The 22,660-nt window shown below is 40.5% G+C and overlaps 4 protein-coding genes across 4 annotated transcripts; 3 read left to right on the top strand and 1 right to left on the bottom strand.

The window, feature by feature from the left end:
• Positions 1–462: 462 nt before the first annotated feature.
• pyurf (PIGY upstream open reading frame) lies at positions 463–3,002 on the top strand. Its single transcript, XM_074631562.1, has 2 exons — positions 463–741; positions 2,373–3,002. The coding sequence occupies exons 1-2, from the start codon at positions 551–553 to the stop codon at positions 2,515–2,517; spliced, it is 336 nt and encodes a 111-aa protein (XP_074487663.1). The 5' UTR covers positions 463–550; the 3' UTR covers positions 2,518–3,002.
• On the top strand, positions 2,723–4,065 carry LOC141765525 (phosphatidylinositol N-acetylglucosaminyltransferase subunit Y-like). The gene has a single exon (XM_074631563.1). The coding sequence runs from the start codon at positions 2,723–2,725 to the stop codon at positions 2,933–2,935; it is 213 nt and encodes a 70-aa protein (XP_074487664.1). The 3' UTR covers positions 2,936–4,065.
• A 170-nt stretch (positions 4,066–4,235) lies between these two features.
• On the bottom strand, positions 4,236–11,210 carry LOC141765513 (uncharacterized). The gene is made up of 3 exons (XM_074631546.1): positions 10,752–11,210; positions 7,137–8,628; positions 4,236–4,802 (listed from the first exon to the last, which is right to left on the bottom strand). The coding sequence occupies exons 2-3, from the start codon at positions 8,622–8,624 to the stop codon at positions 4,668–4,670; spliced, it is 1,623 nt and encodes a 540-aa protein (XP_074487647.1). The 5' UTR covers positions 8,625–8,628; positions 10,752–11,210; the 3' UTR covers positions 4,236–4,667.
• Positions 11,211–21,096: 9,886 nt separating this feature from the next.
• Positions 21,097–22,623, top strand: pth1a (parathyroid hormone 1a). Its single transcript, XM_074634296.1, has 3 exons — positions 21,097–21,205; positions 21,549–21,645; positions 21,795–22,623. Exons 2-3 carry the CDS (start codon positions 21,563–21,565, stop codon positions 22,039–22,041), a joined length of 330 nt encoding a protein of 109 aa, XP_074490397.1. The 5' UTR covers positions 21,097–21,205; positions 21,549–21,562; the 3' UTR covers positions 22,042–22,623.
• Positions 22,624–22,660: the final 37 nt, after the last annotated feature.

The following is a 22,660-nucleotide window of genomic DNA, read 5'->3' as shown; positions in this document are numbered from 1 at the left end:
CACTAACATCCGACGCCGTCGCATTATAATTACGGAGCCTAGTGAAAGAGCAGTAAGATCTCTTAACACCACGGTTGTCTTTTCATTCATAAGTCCTTCTGAATTATCCTTCTCATCTGTCCTTGACCTCATCACGTTTTCCATCGAGGTCAAGTAGAAGTGGTCAGGGAAAGACGTTATGACGTCATTTTTTTGACTTTTTGATCACACCCCGGCTCACCTGCTCACTACGGGTACCAGTCTGCTCTCTGCCAGCACACTTATTCCTGTAAGAGGAGAAAACACGAGCAGGCCAGGCAGAGTAGAAACACACGAGAGGTCGTCACAATATAATTAATACCTGAAATGGTTCATGAGATATGCAAGTAAAACGGTTTCAAATAGTTTATTAGGAAGAAGGTTGCTAAAGAAGTCCATAAGCGGAACTAATGATAACCGCTTTGAGCTCACAGGAAGAGGACTCGTATTTCGGTTACACAGTGTGTGTGTGTGTGTGTGTGTGTGTGCTTCCGGTCGGGAGTCTTATCTAGCTTGTGGTTCTGTCTCGGTCATGTTTCGGACTGTTTTGTGTAGACTGGTGAAGGAAACCGTCGGTGTGAGGACTGTCCCGTTACTAGAGAGGCTAACAGCTCACCGTGTGTCCGCCAGGAGCTTCTCGGACGTGGAGGACGAAGTGCAGCCGCCTTTTGACGCCTCCCTGCTCGAGGTCCTGGTGTGTCCGCTGTCCAAGAAGCCACTAAGGTCAGACCATGTTCAGATCCACTAACATGGGATGTTGTGTTTGTACTGAGAAGGGGATCCGAGCTTTAGTGGTTTGTAAAACTGGAGAAGAAGCACTAACGTTTGAACACCTCGCTGGTTTTAAGAGTTTAGTCTCATATCATCGTAATAAATGCTCGAGAAGCCTGCGTATTATTATTGAGTCTGTTCAGAAGGGATGCATTACATGTAGTATTTATCATTAGATAGTATAGTGTAATATGTTGCAGTAAAAAAATATAAATATATTGCCCAAGAAGCCTACAAAGAAGTGTTTTTGTTGACGTGAAATATGAATGTACCTTCTAGGTGTAGTTGGGCCCAGTGTCCACTGAGGGCTCATGTGTTTTAAAGGTCCCATATCATGTTCATTTTCAGGTCATACTTGTATTTTGTGTTTCTACTAGAACATGTTTACATGCTGTAATGAGAAAAAAAAAACTTTATTTTCCTCATACTGTCTGTCTGACTATACCTGTATTTACCCTCTGTCTGAAACGCTCTGTTTTAGTGCATTTCAACGGAATTGCGTTGCCAGGCAACAGCTTGGGTCCATGTTTACTTCCTGTCAGCTGATGTTATTTACATACACTGCAACCGGAAACAAACTGGGACACATTTAGAATGTTTACGTTTAAAACCGTGTAATAATCTATATATTGTATATTTGTGACATCACAAATGGACAGAAACCCTAACGGCTTGTTTCAAACGCACAATTTCTGAATACGGGCTGTGTGTATTTCTCTGTATATTTAGTGTTTGTATAGATTAACAGTATTTATATAGCACTTAAACCTGCTTTATAATGTAAAAGACATGAAAATCTCACTTTTTATAATATGGGACCTTTTAGCTCATGGTTGATATTTCTGAGTCACAGTCTGATGTGATTGGAGAATGATGTTGATTAAATTAGCCTATTACTTTTATTACATTTTTACCTGGTATCAGGAGGAAATGTTCTCTTACTTATGATTGTCTTTCCAGTAAAACCATGTACTGCTATTATGCTAGTAATAGGTTAATATACCAACATATGTCAATTTGTTACTATGGAATTAGTAGCATTACCGGTACTAGTATTATTTGCATGTATTTATTCTAGATATTTACCATATTTACAGTAGGCTACCTTGAAAACATCTCAGAAAAGGGGAAAAATCATCAAAAATAAAAGGTGATCATATATTGAAATACTGTGGGGTAACAGGCATTTAGTACACTACCTAAACGGGATCACCATTTTTTGTAACGGTTATCAAAATGTAACCTTAACCACTTTTGGGGTCGCGTCTAGATGGTACCCCATAATTTGCTAAACTCCCATGAGATGGTTTAAGGTTGGCATTGCCCTCAAGTGGTTAATGTTTCGCCTGTTTTTTGCAACTTACCATCTAGACACGACCCACTTTTTGGGTCATTGTGGAGTAACGGTGCAGCATTCAGGTGTTGTGGGAGTTCAGCTTTGATTTGCTTTACTGTAAAATACTCTTTTCCTCAGCTTTCATGTAGTAAATGTTACACACTGAGAAAAAATACTAATTTTGAAAACATCATTGCATTATTGAAAGCATCATAGAATAATGATGTTGCTCTTGTCCCTCCCACAGGTACAAGGCTAATACCAATGAGCTGATCAACGAGGAGCTTGGTATCGCCTATCCCATCATTGACGGCATCCCCAACATGATCCCTCAGGAAGCCAGACTCATACAGAAAGACACAGATACCTCAACCACACCAACGCAAGGGTAGAAACTCCATCACAACCCGTTCGGCCGACCCGAGCAGACAGACTCAACATTGTTGTGTTTTAAAGGCTGTTGGACAGAACGAGACAATACTTGTGTAACACCATAACTGGATCCTGCTCAGCTCAAATGTTATCTTGTATTGCAGAACAGTGAGAACTTGTACTGCATTCCTTCCACCTGCCCTGTATCAGAACCCATCTGCGAGTATGTTCTCCCTGTCCATGATGGTGGGGCTCGTCCCAATAGTGTCGCTCTGCGGTTTGTTCTACTCCGCCGCGGTGGACGAGAACTTCCCTCAGGGCTGCACCAGCAGCAGCAGTCTGTGTTTCTACAGCCTGCTGCTGCCGGTCACCATCCCGGTCTACGTCTTCTTCCACCTCTGGAGCTGGATGGGGATCAAGCTTTTCAGACACAACTAGGCTGCTCAGATTTTGTTCTGTTAAAGGACGAGTACAATTAAATCATTTGTTGGGAATGTACCTTGCATTTCTGGACCCATTTTTGTCTTCTGGTTAATAAAAGGTAAAAATAGAATAGTTAGACATCACGTCAGCACATTAGCCAAGCTACAATAGAGTTTATTAGCCACAAATGTTGCTTTCTCCACAAACACTAGGATGAAATACTACTGTAATACACATTTTCATTGAGAAATAGACATATTGCAGGACATGAGGCAGAACTAACCACAAAAAAATAATCTATTACAACTCTTACTGTTAAAACAGGTCGATGTTGAGAATAAGCATGGGTGTTTTTAAGGTGGAGGGTTTGCGTTAAAGCCAGAATGCTACTATGTCACTACAGTCCCAACAGCTAAAAAAAGGTTTTGTAAATGATAAAGTGGTAGCCTACTGTAAATCCTTAACATTTGGTTGGTACAGTGTGATGCTCTAAGTCACCTTGTATTTATTTAAAGGTCCCATATTATACTAATTTTCAGTTTCATTCTTGTATTTTACGTTTCTACTAGAACATGTTTACATGCTGTAATGTTAAAAAAAAACTTTATTTTCCTCATACTGTCTGTCTGAATACGCCTGTATTCACCCTCTGTCTGAAACGCTCCGTTTTAGCAAGTTTCAATGGAATGCAACGGAATTGCGTTGCTAGGCAACAGCTCGGGTCCATGTTTACTTCCTGTCAGCTGAAGACATTCACATACACTGCAACCAGAAATTAACTGGGACACATTTAGAATGTTTACATTTAAAACTGTAAAATGGTCTAAATATTGTAGATTTGTGACATCACAAATGGACAGAAGTCCTAACGGCTTGTTTCAAAAGGCACAGTTTCTGAATACGGGCTGTGTGTATTTCTCCATGGATTGAGCATTTTGATACTTTCACAGTATTTATAACGCACTTCAACCTGCTTTATAATTAAAAAAATGTGAGGATCTCACTTTTTACAATATGGGACCTTTTAAAGTTCACATTGTTGGAGCAGAAATGGAAGGTTAACTATTTGTTTATGTCATGTGGCAAATTATATATGTACATTGCTATGGAGGTGAAATTAATAAAAAGAATAGTACACAACTTAATATTGAAAATTCACTGTGCTTCATCAAAGACAACATATCTTACAGACTGTACAGTGAGTAAACCACTGGTTCTACACAATAAATACACTTGAATTGATAAAAGACTTCATGCAGAACAGACGACGAACAAAACTATGAACTACAATTTGATGATATAGTTTCCTGAAAACATTCAAAAAGCTGAGGGAGTAACACCTCTGTGCACTTCAAACCCTATACCAACAACATTATAGGAACGTCTAACTCTTCAAACTTCAAACAATGGACAAATACATGAGGGCATCATTAATATGATGAGGATTATGTGATTTTTTTTTTTCTCCAGAAGTTCATTTTGGGACAGAATTCCTAATAACATCTATCATGACAACTTGAACTTTCTACTGCCTCACAGTGTCAACATCACTCCTTCCTACTCAAAAGATTCCTTCCTCAAGAGGACAAGGTTCAGATTGAGTTTTAGCATCGAGAGTTGAATTTGAATTTACCCATTAATCTGATACACAGCTGCTCTTTAACCCTAAATACTGTTTCAGACATTGACGGGCATCTAGCAACAAAAAAAACCCAATATGGCAGCCACTGACTGCAGCTATATGACCTCAGTGGCCCTTCCTGCTTTTCACTTTTCTGCTCTGAGCCAGTTTCATCAGTGGAGACTCTGGTCTGGGGGACTGTCCCTCTCCTTTTGTCTTGAAAAAGAAGGACTCGTTGAGTCTCATCTGGACTGCCTTCACCTGAAATCAAACACAAAGTCACTTTGTTACTCAACAGTGGCATACACTTCAGTTAGCTTTTTTTTTGCAAATTATTCTAACACAAACACCTTTTAGTCACTGATTAGCAGACACAACCGTTTAGATACAAAACACTATTAGTCCATAGAGTCTGACCTCTGCCCTGTCTGTGGCTCTCACCCGTGGGACACTTTATCAGCTTTTCTTACATTTTTGAGTATCTTATTTCACTTGAGCATAAACGGGTCCTACAGCTCAGGGCAAGTTAAATATGAGACTTTTTTTAATGCCACTCGGAAAGAATTTTAACAGCAAAATGCATGATCAACCAGTAACTTTGGGTCAGGGACAATTTTGCTTATTGTAATATAAAACATGACTTTTTTTGTCTCGTGTTGGAGACGAGTGTAAAACAGAACTGGGAAATATCTGCCGTTTGTTGACGGTTTTGTGTTTCTCATTCTGCGTGTGGGATTCCACTGCCTTGATTCCTAAAATACACCGGGCCTCGTATGTATTGACTTGTCCGGTTTCAGCCATACACTACGCCGTACACTATGTACACTACGCCATACACTACGCCATACACTACACCATACACTATGCCGTACCATACACTATGTACACTACGCCATACACTACGCCATACACTACACCATACACTATGCCGTACCATACACTATGTACACTACGCCATACACTATGTACACTACGCCATACACTACACCATACACTATGCCGTACCATACACTATGTACACTACGCCATACACTATGCCGTACATACACTATGTACACTACGCCATACACTATGTACACTACACCATACACTACACCATACACAATGCCGTACCATACACTATGTACACTACGCAATACACTATGTACACTACACCATACACAATGCCGTACCATACACTATGTACACTACGCAATACACTATGTACACTACACCATACACAATGCCGTACCATACACTATGTACACTACGCAATACACTATGCCGTACCATACACTATGTACACTACGCCATACACTATGCCGTACCATACACTATGTACACTACGCCATACACTATGCCGTACCATACACTATGTACACTACACCATACACTATGCCGTACCATACACTATGTACACTACGCCATACACTATGTACACTACACCATACACAATGCCGTACCATACACTATGTACACTACGCAATACACTATGCCGTACCATACACTATGTACACTACGCCATACACTATGCCGTACCATACACTATGTACACTACGCCATACACTATGCCGTACCATACACTATGTACACTACTCCATACACTATGCCGTACCATACACTATGTACACTACGCCATACACTATGCCGTACCATACACTATGTACACTACGCCATACACTATGTACACTATGTCGTACACTATGTACACTATGCCGTACACTATGCCATACACTATGTACACTATGCCATACACTATTTACAATATGCCGTACACTATGTACACTTCGCCATACACTATGTACATTATACCGTACAACTGACGAAGTTCAGATGTTCCTCCGTTTGGTTGCCGAGGAAAGGATTCAGTGAGTGTCCCGTTGAAGATGATGTCACGGCAGTGCCAAATATTTTTGATGCAGGGATGGATTTGGCCCACGGGCCACTATTTGTCAACCACTGCAATAGAGCATTTGTTGGGGACTATTTTCAGCGAAGGATTAATAATACACATTTGGTGGAGTAGCTAGTATTAACTGTCCAGCAGCAGAACGGTGTATGTGGGATTGAATCTAAATAAACTACAGTGTGTTCATGGTGAAGAAGGAACACTGATGTGTTTTAATACAATAGAGCAATGTGGCACAGAGGAACAGGGTATATGGATAATGTAGCATTGCGTACACACACAATACTTCTTAGTAGAATCAATTAGACTAATTGTTGGTTTTGGTCTTTTCATGGGACTTTGTCGACCGTAAGAAAAATACAGAATGTTGCCATCCCTATCCTTTCAGAGTAGTGATGAAATATTGATTTAATTCTGCAGTTTTGCACATTGTTTCAAGTGGTTTTCAGTTCAGGTATTTTTTTGTACATTATAGCAGTTTATAGAAGGAGTTTTACAGAATCTAATAAGGTTCTGAAATTTTGATATGCACTGAATTTAGGTATCTTTCCTCCTCTGTAAACTGAGTGAATTCTGAGATGATGAAATGATGAAACAGGTGTGAATATTGTAGTGTATTGTAGTTCTCATTGTGTGATATTTGGTGCATGCTGCGTGGGCCAGGGTAACTGCAGTGAACAGTGGGGTAGAGGATCATGTGGTATCACCTGGGTCAGGTCTAGCTTGCGAGTGCGCCAGGGGGGCTCGTCCTCGCTGGAGGTCGTCGTGTCTGCGGTCTTAGGCTCAGACTCTGACTGGGGGCTTGGAGTTGCTTCACTTTTACCTTGTGTGCTTACAGAACAGGGATGCCGACCAGAAGGCTCTTTCTTTACCTCTACATCTTTCATGTCTGAAGAACAATATGGATGCAGATTGGGCTCTTTGGTCTCTCCTGGTAAACACAATGTCTTCGCTGACAAACACATCCCAAAGTCTTTTCTGGACCTCCACGGCAAGCTCAGGTCCAAAGGTTTCAAGAATTCAAGGTGCACAGTCGCTCTACTTTCTCGGCAGAAGTTGAGGTAGGAGGAGAGTTGGGTGGTGAAGAAGTTTTCTGTCTGTGTGGAAGTGCTGTCCGTGGACACAGAGGGAAGCACTGATGGACATGAAGGAGACTGCTGGCTTACAGTACGGGACTGTCTCTTTGACTTTGCAACATCCAGGGAGGGGTTCACATCAATTGGCTCACCCAGGTATGCGTTCACCCCACTGGGCGTTGTGTGTGCAGGGCGTGACACTTTTTTCTCCACAGTAAGATTTGCATTTAACTCTGTCTGCGTCTGAGAGGACGGTTTTCCCTTCTTGGGATTCTGATGTGCTTTGTTTAACCGCTTTTCTTCCTCTTCCCCTTTTGAGAGAAGTACATACTCGTTTGTCTTTCTGTGATGCTGATGGAAATGCAAGTCTGGTGGACTGTTGTATGATCCTTCAAGATGCTGTTTTATCCACGCCATAGATGTGTGCAGCTCGTCTCGTGGTTTAAACATTGGAGGACTTGTAGGAACGGCTTTGTCACTGGCTTCACCACTGGAAGGTTCGCAGGGCGATGCTCTGAATGTCTTCTGGGTGATAAACAGGTCCTGGCTGTTTATTTCCTCACTGTTGCATTGAGATTCATCAGCATGTGTTTCACCCTGGCTGTGTCCCGTCACTGTGACCTGCGAACAGCTCTCGCTGTCTCTCACAGCCGTGGGAGACCGCAGAGACGAAGAGACTAATTTAGGACGTTTGACACGGATGTAGCCCGGTGATAAGTCAAACGCCACTTTCTTTTTTCTTTTGGTTTTCTTCTTGCAGTCTTGGTCAGGTTTTAGCTCGCCACTGCTGCGTGGATTCCAAGTTTCAGGCTTCACAGCAGGGTTTGCTTGAGCACTACTGCCCTGCGGAAATATAAAACTGTCATCTAGATCCAAAGCCAATCTGTTTTTCTTTTTCTTCCTTCCTTTTTTCTTTTCCTTCCTTCCCTCCATTGCTTCTTTGAATTTGGAGGTTTTCTTTTTCTTTTTCTTCTGGATGTTTTCATCTGTTTTCATGGTTATGTTGTTTTTGTGTTTCAGGCATTTTGTGTCCTTTTTGGTGTCCTTTTTTCTTTTTCCTTTCCCAGGCGTCCCAGTCCAAGACTCCCAGAAGAAGTCCGTCTCCTCACAGTCACTCATGAGTCTGTTCAACAGAAAGAGGGAAGTGCATAGTTTCAAATACATCGTTTTATTTTAGTTTAACACTGGCATATATTAATACACTGACTTAAATGAAAGACAACGCAAGATAACAGATGGTCATACTATCTTTAAATGCCATTTCTGTTACCACTTAATGGTGTTATTACAGAATAATAAATACATCTCATCTCGTACCACTAGGGGTGTCCTGTTTTTGCAGTTACAGCCTCATATTTCTGGAACACTTTCCCAACTGTCATACTTGTAATTTTACAAAGAAATTAAAAACTGATAAAAGCAATCACGTACACCACAAGACCTACTGCTTTTTTCTTTTCCTGACTCTATTATTATTTTTGTGTCGTCTTTTTGTGACTCTACATCTAACCAAACGTTCTTCACATTAAAAGCAGTCTGCAGGCCGATACAGGTAACCCAGAAAGTGGCAGAAGGTCTCATTTTTTAGGTTGCAACCTGTTCACACATTGGCAAAAAAAATCTGGCAATAATTTTCTTGATTAATTATGTATAAGTATATTTTTGGCATCATTGGGTATAAAATTCCATAATAAGATTTCAGCATATTGTAATTCAAGTGTTCTGAGAGATAACTAGACTTCTGCTCCTCCTCATGGCTCTGTTTTCAGGCTTTAGAAAATCTAGCCCGTGACGGGAGACTTTGACCAATCACAGGTCATTTCATTGAGAGAGCGTTCCTATTGGCTGTGCTCCGTTCATGTATCGGAACTTGGCGTTCCTTCACCAGATTTCACAATGGCGGCGACGTCACAAACTTTCTCATGTTACAGCTAAACCGTGCACTACAAGATGATTCTGAAAACATTTGAGGAGAGAAATAGGCATTAACGTAACATAATATTGATTCATATTTGATCAGTGCTGCCTAGTTTGACCGTTTGGTCAGAGTTCACGAGTGATTGACAGACGGCTCTCATAGACGTCAGATGGACAGCAGACCTCAGATCAGCTCTTACTGCTTGTTTTCCTTCGGTCTGTGAAATCTTGCAGATGCCGTTAGGAGCACCGAAGAACACCGGAGGACACGACGGAGGACACCACGGAGGACACGACGGAGGACACGACGGAGGACACGACGGAGGACACCGGAGGACACAGAGGCACATGATTTTTTTTCAGGTTACCTGTTTCATGCACTACTGTCACGATTTAGCGACCGTTTTATAAAAATAACTTTTTAAAATCATATTTGCTCCAATCTCGCCTACTTCAGCTTTAAGCTTTTGGCTATGGACTAATCCATTTTGTCCTTTAACTTATTGGCTTCTTCTACGTGTTACTATTTCAGTGTTAGTGTGAAATGATTAGTCAATGTATTGATTAGTCCATCGGCAGAAAATTAATCACAATAATTTTTTTTTTATCATTATTTTTAGTTATTTCCTCAGCAAAACACCACACATTCACTGATTCCAGTAGATTAAATATCTTTGGTTTTGGACTGTTGGTTGGCAAAAAAACAAACAAATTCAATACAACACCTCGGGTTGTAGGATATTATAACAGGAATTTGTCAATATTTTCTGATATTTTATAGACTTAATGTTTTATCGATGAATTGAGAAAATAATCAGCAGATTAACTGATAATGAAAATACTGGTTAGTTGCAGCCCTAATGCCTTTCATACTGTATGATGTTTGTTGCAGCCTGTCTGAGTTTTATATCATTTCCCCCCCAAACTGCCTTTCAATCAGGGGATTAATAAAGTTATGTATCTACAGATGGGGGACAAATTAAGAAGAGCTACTTGGGGAAATGACAGCATGGATTTACAATTAGCTACATTTTGGTACAGCCCTGCTGCATGTCCCCACCGTGTAAACGGTCCAGTCTAGTTAGTTATATCCTCCTACCTGAAGACTATAGTAGCAATAACGAACACACGGTGGCTTTGCTGTAGCTAAACCAGCCTGAGAACCGGACAGGTTCACTTCAACTTTCTGTCCTTTTGGCCGAATATTTTCGCAGTTCAAAAAGGTAATTAATTTACACCAAACAAGTCATTTTTACCCATGTAGCCAATAGGCCGGAACATAAAATGTAATGATACAATATTGCAATAACGTGATAATGTGATAATGACCTGAGCAGGCAGCTTCAACTCCAGCCGGCGAACTCAACTTCAAAGAGACCGACTCCGCTCCCTCCTGCATGATGCTTTCAAGTGCTTCTCGTCAGGTCCGACTTCTCACAACCACAGACAACACGGACATCTCTTTAGGCTTAGTTAAGAAGCACGTAGGCCTAAAACTACAGAGTAGCTGTGAGGAGAGAAAGACAAAACACTTCAATGTAAATGACTTCATTAAGTTTCATTATCAAATGTTTTTTATCCAAGTAGGCTGCACATATACCAGTGAATAAATGTAAAACAGAATATCATGTTTATATAGGCCTCATTACTGAGATGACATAGGCTACTGCCAATTCAACTTGCCATAATATCAAAGTTTTCGAAAGCACATGAAGGAAGCATTGATTAGTAGCCTCCATGTAACGGTCTAATGTTACTGCAGAGGTCATTGTTGGAGGTCATTGTTGTGGATTAAATGTGTATTTCAGGAGAGTTTGTGTCAAAAAATGAATCTTTGAGAGAGTTTTATTACTGTTCATAATAAAAACCACTAGATGTCGCAATGCACCATCAGCTAAAACTGTAGGAGATTGTGAGGATAAACAGTGATAGAATCAATTGACTGACATTTTGGACATTTGTATTACATTACATTTAGAAGGTAGAGACCACATACACACCTGAATGTACTGAGATTTAATTATAGGCCTACTGCCTTATGCGAAACATTGGTAACATATTAAAATTAAAGTGGCAGTAGGCAGTATATTTTTGGCATCATTGGGCAAAAGTTCCATATTAACCTTTCAGCATATTATAATTCAAGTGTTCTGAGAGAAAACTAGACTTCTGCTCTGTGAAATCTTGCAGATGCCGTTAGGAGCACCAGAGGACACCGGAGGACACAGAGGAGCATGATTTTGTTCAGTTTACCTGTCTCATGTACTACTGTCACAATATAGCGACCGTTTTATGAAAATAACTTTTTTTAATCATATTTGCTCCAATCTCGCCTTCTTCACCTTTAATATCTGATTTTATTGGAAATATTATTTTCACTCAACTCAAAGGTCTAATGAGGTGTATGTAGAATGGGTCTTTGCCCGCACTGATTCAGGCTGGCTGTTGTGGAGAACACGATGTATCAGACACATTCAGTCAGCGTCAGTCGGTCTGGAATAACATCGTGTGAATTGCAGATTGACACCGTCCTCATCTGCCCCTCTTCTTTTGATGCCTCATTCAGCAGGGTGCTATACATCACTCCTGCCCGCCTATATCCAAAATAGACATCTCTAAAGACTCCATGAAGAAACGAAGGCCAGGGCATCCCATCAATATCCTTATACTGTATTAACAATGGATCAAATGACGTGCATATATGTTTAATATTTTATTACAACTTGATTATTTTGTAGGTCAGGGACTCCGAATTTTGAAGGCCAATAACAACAAGAAACAAAAAAAGCAAATATAATGTTATGTTGAAACCTTGCCACATACTGTAGAGGAACAATTTGTCTTGTAGAAACTCCAAACTGTTGGCTATTTTGATCCAGCTGGGAGTTTAAGGAGGTTATGAGTGAGATTTGTGCTGCCCTGCAGCGCTGAAAGACCATAATACATCTGTGGGGGTTGATAGGGTGATTAACACACATGACTCAGGGACTACTTCACAGGATAAGATTTCTAGCCCTTCAACTCACCGCCAAACCAATCTCCAACATCTGTTTTTGGGGGAAACGGCATAGATAGCAAACTGCAACAATGTGGACCCTGTTGCCTCTAATAGTTGTGATTTTTGGGGGGGTTCGGTTTTGAGGTGGGAGATATGTTTCATCCATCATCTCCCAAAACCATTAAGATGTTGGAGCAGTAATAAGATCCATATAAACCCTCATCTTAATGTTCTCATTTTGCTCCTAGATGACTCCTGTTGGGGCCCATTTCATTTTCATCTGTTGGGAGTTTTCTGTTGCCATGGTGATCACATGCAGCATAGAGAGCTCCAATAGAAAGAGAGGGGGAGGGAGGGGCTGTATTTCCATTCAGTCCCTCCCTATTCCTCACTTTTACTCTTTAGATGACAACTCACATCTAAATGACAGCAAGTATGCCAGTGCCAATGTGAACAACATTCCTTGAAAGAATCTTTCACCTTTGAGGGCTCAGGCTGAAAGGAGGGCGTAATACTTCCTAGAGATCATTCTCTTTCCTATCATGTGTGAATCCTGCAGGGAGGAAGCAGCCGAGATGGACTTTAGACACATAGACATACATGCCCATGCACAGTAGCTTCACATAGTTAGGTAGTTAGACTAACTAGCGCGAGGCTATGTAGCTTTGCATCGGCCACAGTAACCACAGGTGACTATTACATGTAACAGTGGCACAGTTAGGGACTATGAAGTCACTGAATGATTAATGGCAGTTACACAGCACAGTTTACACATGAAACATTTCAACATCAGCTACCATATGCTGCTGGTCATACCAGACCAAGTAAGGCTGTTGTAGTAAGAGTCAGGCCCAGAGTGTACTGAAACTGGGTTTAGTTTGTTAAAAAAACATAGTTAATACTGGCACTGAAAAAAAACTATTACCGTAAATTCTTCTTCATTTAAAGGGACTGTTTGTAACTTCTTACACGTATAAATCATTGCGGGTCGGTGTGCCATGCACGCTCGCCTGTGGCTACGCTGTTCAGACTCAGACTCCAACACAAACTACAGTGAAGCACCAAAACCTCTTGGTTGTATCTAGTGAAGCCCGTCTGTTAAACAGTGTTGGCCGCGGTCGGAGGACGCGGGGGAGACCGTAGCTTTGGTCTCCAGGACCAGAGTCTCTGCTGTACTCTGCCCCTCTGCTCCTCTGCCTGCCTGCCTTCACTCACACACCGCGCTCGTTCTCACTCTTTCGCTCCACTCTCACGTGCATGCGCGCACACTCCACACTGCAGAAGAGTTAGTTTAGCTCTGAGAATATCTAGTGAATGTACAATGGACGTTTGTGCAGAAATAACTGCTGCAGCTCCTCCAGACCAACAGAGGTTTCCCGTGTCTTGTGAAGTGACGGGGCTCCGCAGAGAGAAACGTTATCGTCTCCGACCAAAACTCCGGTGTCTCTCCTGTTCCCTCCGGCCGCGGTCGGGAGGCTGAAGCAGGAAAAGCCAACACTAGGATCAGCAGTGATTCATGGAGAGACCTTCGTCTGGTCAGCTAACATTACTGCCAAGCAGCTGAAACATAGAGTGATATTGTGGTTTTAGCTGACGTGTGTCGCCTCACTGTGTTGAGCGATGCTCGTTCATGTCCATGTAGAGCGAGCACAAGCGCGAGCAACAGGACGCTGACTTTCGTTGACTTAACAAGCCATTTCTGATTCTTACAAACAGTCCCTTTAAAGCAGGCTTATATTAAAGACGGGCCTTTATTTCTAATTCATTCTGTTTGACTATATACAGTCATATTTTAGTATGAAGCTTTCTTCGTGTCTCATCTGCTCCCGTTTGCCCTGTTTTGTTACAGCATTATGCTGCCTCCACATGTTAAGAAATTTTCTCTTCACCCACTGCGAGGCCACGCTTGCAGAGGCCAAACAGCAGAGCAGTGGTACAGCAGTGGTGGCCTAAAGGTTAGAGAACACAGAAGGTCGCCGGTTCAATCCCCTGGACCGGCAGGATAAATTTGGGGGGGGAAAGTGAAAAGCAGCGCTTGCCCCTCCCCTCATTACTACCAATGAGGTGCCCTTGAGCAAGGCATTTAACCCCAACCGCTCCAGTGGAGCTGCTCAGTTGCCGGCAGATTAGACTGTGGTTGTACTGGGCACCTTCCAGGTGTGAATGTGATCAGGGTGTTCCTGAAAAAGAGAGTATTATTCTCCGTGAATAAATAAAGGTCAGAAAAAGCGCAGCACAGGTATAATGCCATCAAAAAGCGCACATGGATCAACCATTCACTGTCTCTAGGCAATATCTTATTGGTTGCACTGTGAAAGGTCAGTAGCAGCAGAGGTTGAAATAATTTGAACTTTTAGCGCAGCTAAGTGGTGCGCCATGCCAAGGATAGCGCTTCCACCTAGTTGGGCGGCACCGCTCTCCCCATAGGAAAACAATGGCATTTTACAGCTGATCATGTGTCTCAACTCAATAATGTCTCTCTGGCTCTACCTATCTGGCGTGGAGAGGAGGTTGTGTTGCTCTGGCTCTACCTATCTGGCGTGGAGAGGAGGTTGTGTTGCTCTGGCTCTATCTGTTTGGCGATGCCGGGAAGCTGCTTGACATCCTCCTGGATCCACCTTCTCACATATGTTTACATTATACATATTATGTTTTGTCATATGGATTGTCTATGTTGTATTTTCATTATGTTGTTACTCTGTACACACGACATCTATTGCACGTCTGTCCATCCTGGTAGGGGGATCCCTCCTCTGTTGCTCTTCCTGAGGTTTCTAACATTTTTTCTCCCTGTTAAAAGTATTTTTTTGGTTAATTTCCTTATCCGATGAGAGGGTCGCTCTGTAAAGGACAGAGGGTGTCGTATCCTGTACAGATTGTATAGCCCCCTGAGGCAAATTTGTGATTTGTGATTTTGGGCTATACAAATAAAATTGACTTGACTTGACAACTTCTTGTATCTGTTTCAAATTAAAAGCCCTGTAGCGTTTCAGTAGACAGAATCCCTTTATTTCCTAAAATAGCTAGCCTGGTTCCCATATAGTACTTCAAATGTAGCTTTTGTCATCTTGTGGCACTTGTTTGTTACCACAAAATACAGTTTGGCTGAGGCCTTAACATAGAAACACCCACAGGGATTGAAATCTAAATCTAAATACTTTAGATGAGGAATCCAGAACATGAATTCATATACTTATGAAGTGTTTGTTCACCTTTATAGATAGACATGGATCGAACATAATGGAAGAGGACAGGAGACCTCAGGGAGGGACAGAGAAAGAAGAGAGGAGGCAAGGAGAGGAAAGTGTGTAGGAGACGAGAGGAAAGAGAAAGCTTCCAACTCCTCCAAACACGCTACATAGTCTTGTTTAAGATTAACAAAATAAAAATATAAGTGATCAAATGGTAAGATTAACTGTCTGTGAGACACTTGAGCATATTGATACTTTTAGCTAAATACATATTTCAGCATGCTCACAAACCATGTTCACCATCTTAGTTAAGCGTATTAGCATGCTAACATCGCTAATTAGCAATAAATACACAGTACAGCTGAGGCTGCTGGGAATGTCTAATGTGGCTAAAACATTGGGTCCAAACAATTTTCTATACACACACATATTCTATCCTAACAGCACATACTGTACACAAATGACTAAACAACGCGCATGTTCCAACATGTTTTAGCAAACACTAATGGACAGAAATCCTGACAGCTTGTTTCAAATGCACAATTTCTGAATACGGGCTGTGTGTATTTCCCTGTGGATTGAGTGTTTCAATACTTTCACAGTATTTATATAGAACTTAAGCCTGCTTTATAATAAAAAAAAAGTGAAAATCTCCCTTTTTTATAATATGGGACCTTTAATATTATATTGATCAACGCTAAATGTTAATCTTGCCAACTTTGACTAATATACATATTAATAGACAATTGTTTGCTGATCACCGCTTCCCCCAAGTGGCCAAAAAGATCAGTAACTGCAGTTTTAAGTATTTCGATTTGGATGTATGAATTTGTTTTAGTTATTTTGTCAAACTATGTTTAATCCTATCATATCCTCCCCAAAACCAACAGATCATTTCCTTTTTTTTGGATCTACATAACATTTTCAGTAAGCTTACCAAATCCTTTCATTCATCAGTGTTTCTATCAAATCCACTATGTATATCAGTTTAATAATATTTATTAATATATCTGTAATGAACTCTTGTTTTCTCCAAATCATCTTTCAAGTGACTTGAGACGAGAAGCATCTGTGCAATGTTATTTATCTTCTCTGTCACCCATCTCAGGTCATGCCGTCACCCTCTATAAAAGTCAAAGCCTACCCTGAAATAGCAGTCCCCCTTCTCCTTATTTACTCCCCTGGAACTATTCTTAAGTCTCGTGGACCAGCTTGTCTTACTGATGCACCTGACTTGCAATAGCTGTGAATGTCAGGTCAATGGCTGATGCCCGGCAAGTAAGCAATTCCTTTGTTTACAGCTCCACTTAGCACTCTATATATAAAGATGAATAGGTTACAAATGATTTTGCCTGTATGTGGTATGATTTGCCGGATGACCGGGCCACCTCTTGGTGTTGTTGTGGGATCGCTGACTTTGATTTGAAGTCTCTTGCCTCGTTGTACTCCCACATGCCTCGTCGCCTTTTGCATGCCATAAGTAACATGCTGAACATTAAGGCAGCATGAGGTAATGAGGACAGCCAGTTAAGGACCTAAACTCAGGTCAGAGATCGACGTGCTCAGCGGGTGTCATCTAAACAGGCCGCGGCCACCACAGACCGTCATAGTGTTACGGGAAAGCAAGCGGAGGTCAATGTCTCTGAAGGGCCCCCACCAATCACTGTAAATCTTGTAAGGCTGGTATGTAAACAACTTTAATCGCTGACCACTCAAGCCATTTCTTTATGTATCAATATGTGCAATGAGGATAATCAGCACTCCATGCTTCATGTCATGGTTAAACTTTGATGGTTCATTCACAGCTACAAAAATGATTTTGCAAGAAAAACCCAACGAACTGAAGAGCTGTTAAAAAGATCTACTTACTGTATACTATCTGTTTATTTCAACAAATCACGTCCTTCTTCGCCTAGATCAGGGGTCAGCAACCTTTACTATCAAAAGAGCCATTTTAGGCAAAAAAAAAAAAATATCTGTCTGGAGCCGCTAAACATTTCCAGTGAGGTAGGGGCCACATTGAGATCAATGTAAAGTCACAAAATAAAGTCACAACTTTATGAGAAAAAAAGAAAATAACACTTAAAATTACTACTACTATACTACTATACATATATATACTAATACTATGACTTTTTTTCCTCGTAAATTTCTGACTTTATTCAAATAATATTACGACTTTTTTCTCTTAAACTTCTGACTTTATTCTCAGAATATTATTACTTTTTTTCTCCTAATATTACGACTTTATTCTCGAGATCTCAGATTTTTTTTTCCCCTCAATGTGGCCCTAACACTCCATCATACCGTCGTACCATAGACCTACAACAATGATAAATAAAAATGAAAATGTAAACAAAAAACTGTTATTCATTTCCACTAATTTCTTTAAAAATCCACAGGGAGCCACTGGAGAGGGGCTAAAGAGACGCATGTTGCTCCGGAGCCGCAGTTTGCAGACCCCTGGCCTAGATGAAAATAAAAGTTACTTATAAATCTTTGAGTTGCTCGGCATGAGGTCATACTGTGCCTTCTCTACCGATGTCGTCATGCTCTGTTTTCCTCGTGGGAACAGAAGTCTAGGACGTCTAAGCAGCACTCGGGGGGTCAATGATCAATATGTTCAGACCTATCAGATGATCACTATGGCACAGTTCACACTGGTGCTTTAAAGCTCTCAGGTTCTGCAGTTTGCTTAGATACAATTACATTTCTACTTTAAATCACACCAATATGACACATCACTCTACAACTGCAGTATACTGTAAAGTCTCATTTCCAATTTTTGTAACCTAAAACCAGTTTCACCACAGATTCAAGGGCTTGGTGTGAACAGGGCCTTTGTGTCATTACATAGCCATCCCCAGCTCCTGCTACATTTAGAAAAACTCATACCCTCGTGGTTACCTAATGTGTGTGTGCGTGTGTGACCATAATAAGTAGTAGGGAGCTTCTTTCTAACATGACCTGCGTGGTCCCATGGATTGATCTTTCTTGGGACACCTGTGGCTGAAAGCTGAGGGGGGGAGAGCTTGACCCTGATGAATGACAGACAGAGAGGGAGGGAGGGGGGGGCAGAGAACTGAAATTTAAGAAATACTTTTGTAATACTATTATTATTCAGTTTTTGTAAAAAACGATATGGCTGCCTCTAGGGAGCTCGGGCCAACATCTAGTGACTTGATGGCATCTGCATATCACTGTCCTCCCTGAGTGAAACACACTGTCGTATGACAAACATTACCTCTTTGAAGGCTACAGAGCAGCGTATGACTAAGAGCTCAAAGATCATTCATAAACTGAAGAGAAACACATAATACAGCACAGTCACATTTTGCATGTCTCAGAACATTATCTAAATCTTTCAAGGTAAATAGTAGCAGAAACCGCTTTTATAACTTTACATTTTTAAATGATCTTATTATAGTGAATGTAATTGATATTATCATGCTAATTTGACATTTTTTCCCTGAAACTTTAAAGGTCCCACATTTTTAAAAAGTGAGTCATTTTTAAAAAGTGAGTCTTTTCTATTATAAAGCAGGTTCAAGTGCTATATAAATACTGTTAAACTATCAAAACGCTCAATATACGGAGATATTATATTATATTATATTACGCTATTACATATTATATTACGCTTTGGATTCAGTGGTGGAAGAAGTATGTTATTTTTACCTAAGTAAAAGTAGTAATACCACAAAATCAAAATACTCCACCACAAGTAAATCATGCACATTTGCTTAAAGCTTCAGTAGGCAGTATATTTTTGTCATCATTGGGCAAAAATTCCATAATAACCTTTCAGCATATTGTAATTCAAGTGTTCTGAGAGAAAACTAGACTTCTGCTCCTCCTCATGGCTCTGTTTTCAGGCTTTAGAAAATCTAGCCCGTGACGGGAGACTCTTACCAATCACAGGTCATTTCATTGAGAGAGCGTTCCGAGAGAAGGAATCATCTTGTAGTGCACAGTTTAGCTGTATAATGAGAAACTTTGTGACGCCGCCGCCATTGTGAAATCTGGTGAAGGAACGCCAAGTAACGGTCACATGACCGGAGCACAGCCAATGGGAATGCTCTCTCAATGAAATGACCTGTGATTGGTCAAAGTCTTCCGTCAGAGGCCAGTTTTTTCGGATGTAACAAGAATTTCAATAAATATAACAAAAAAATGTTTTTGAAGATTACCAACCCTAGCTTTAATATGTGATTTACTTACTTACTATGGTTCAAACACACTCAGCCTACCCACCAGCCAGTAGGTTTACAATTTGACAACTAGACAAGCAGCTTTTTGGAGATATATCACTATTGTCGTGCTATGTTGGCCGATTAAATAAATTGTTGTACAGAAATATATATATATATATATATATATATACAGTATATATATATGTTAAGGAATCCTTATCAAAAATGTTTCATTATGTATTTATGTAAAGACTGACTATTGGCCAACATATTGTTACCTTGTTTTTTAAACTTTAAAATATTCATTGTATAAGCCGGAACAATCTTCTATCACTCTAATGTTTAGATACCACAATGGGTGCCAGGGACATGGGAAATGACCATTTGCTTTTCCTAATTTCAACAAGCATTACAGTTGAATCGAAAAATATATCTGAGAAAGTCATGATTCTTCAGATGTTCAGAGATTTTCTAGTTAACACGCACGCATGCACACAGCGCTCATGACCAAGGCGGTGACGACAACAGCATCACCTCCTGAACTCCCACTTTTACTCTTTGATTCAGGATGTTATCTCTGACGTCAGGTCAGTGTAAAAGCTCTTTTTTGGGAGGCGAACTCATTAAAACAATGTTAATTCTTGAGTAAAGTGCCTATGTAACCAGGGAGACTCCCAAATGGTCAATGAGAGTCATAAATCCATCCAAATGTTGGCGCTATTGTTGTGAGGCAGGCTGGGGAGTCAGACAAAAAAGGTCACATCAGATGTGGACTAATAGATCTGGTGGCTCTACAGACGTAGGGGAAGATCACAGAGAGGCATGCAAAATTGAAAATGTGGAGGGGAAAATCTGTGCAAAACAATGCTTGGGAAAGTGAAGTTTTAGTCTTGGAAACAGGGTTTCTTATTTAGAACCCTTTCTAGTAACCATTATAGTCATACTGTGATCACTTATATTGGAATAACTCATGTGATGATTAAACAGTGTAGTGATATCATGGGAGAAATAAATTGATTTATAATGCAGACATTCCTTTTAAAGGTCTGGAACTGTGGTGTGTACGTGTGTGTGTTTGTGCATGTATAAGGTGGGTGTGAGGGTATTTGCGTTCAACATGCAAAGCCATTAGTTTGGTCTGGTATGACAGTGGGGAACGCCTGGAGCTCAGAGGAGGTGTTGTCATTCCTGTCCTGCCCCCTCCAGGACCTGGAGGTGTGACATCATCAACAGCAATAATGAAGGCAGCTCATCAATGGCTGCATGGCCCCGGGGCTATAAAAGGAAGTCAGGGAGTCCAGAGACTTATCATAAGTGATAGGAGCCAACCACCAAACCATACCTGACTTCACGCCAACGCAACTTTAACTTGTATCAGACTGAGGAGAAGCTCCACCAGAGGTATGTTCAGCTTGTTCTAGTCAGAGTTGTAGGCCGGACACACCTCAACTCAAGGTTATTCTTTTATTTAATTTAGATAAATCTGTTTTTTTAGGCTGACATTTGGGATATATTTGAATTTTTAAATGGGGACTTCAAGATAAAAACAAACACACAACTTACATTTTACTAAAAAAATTTAATGGATTGATATCCAGTAACTTCCTCGCTTGTTTTAACACAAGCCTGAAAGTCGTACATTTAAAATTCTGTTATTTTGTTCAGGAAATATATTTCAAGTTGTGAAAGTATTTTAATTTACAAGAAAGCATGATTTTGAGATATTTTTTTCTTTTCTTAACAGATCATCAAGGCAACATGTGCAATCTGGACTATAAAATCATGTTTATTTCACTCTGCATTTTACACCTCGTCCCTGTCAGTGAAGAGCGCTCCCTAAGGTAACCCCCCACCCCCCATCACCACTACTACAAGTTAATTGGACTGCCTCATACAGCCTCTTTAACGCCCCTTCTTGTCAGCACACTCTTTTTGGTTTGTTTTTGCAATGTTAAACTGAGCTATAGGCCTATTTCATGATCCTGCACAGGAAGAGGACGGTCAGTGAGGTCCAGCTCATGCACAACCTCGGGGAGCTCAAGCAGGTGCAGGAGCGTCGGGAGTGGCTGCAGATGAGGCTCCGGGCCATCCACGCCGGTCCGGCTTATTGGGGCAGCAGCGGGGAGGCGGGCCGGACCAAGAGGAGACTACCAGAGGAGCTGCCCGACCTGAGCGACATGACACCGGAGCAGATCCAACACGCTCTGAGCACGCTCTCTCATCATGATTTGGGTTGATCTTATTTGACCGTCGACAGTCGCAGCAACATTTCCAACACCCCTTTTACAGAATTTTAGGCTACTTTCTATTTATTTATTTGTATTTTTGTTTAAACATGTATAGGTGTCTGAATGTGTCCGTCCTTTATTCGAATGTACTTTCTTTTTATTTATTTGACATATTTTCACTATTTCTTTTTATTTATTATTATCAAACTGAATTGGACCAACAATGTTGTTTATGATTTGACAATGCCCTCATCAATGGGCTTTCCTGTCTTTCATTTCAATTTAATTTAAATATAGGCTAGTTTAAATGTAAATGAAATTGTTTGTGTGTGTATATATATATATATATATATATATAGAGAGAGAGATACATATATATATATAGATATATAGAGATATATTGATATGTAGCTTTAAAATAGGCCGTTTTATTTTTATAATTACGATTAGGAACAAAAATATTTATTATTTTATATTATTATTATTATTTATTATTTTATTTTATATATTATTATTATTATTATTATTATATTATAATTATTTCATAAGTATGTGTTTGGCGCACTGTGTAATATGAATACATAAAAATGAATTAATTAAACAGCTTTTATTGATGTTGTTTTGATGG

Source organism: Sebastes fasciatus, chromosome 4 (assembly GCF_043250625.1).
Source record: "Sebastes fasciatus isolate fSebFas1 chromosome 4, fSebFas1.pri, whole genome shotgun sequence".
Lineage (NCBI taxonomy): Eukaryota > Metazoa > Chordata > Actinopteri > Perciformes > Sebastidae > Sebastes > Sebastes fasciatus.
This window is presented reverse-complemented; position numbering and strand designations above follow the sequence as displayed.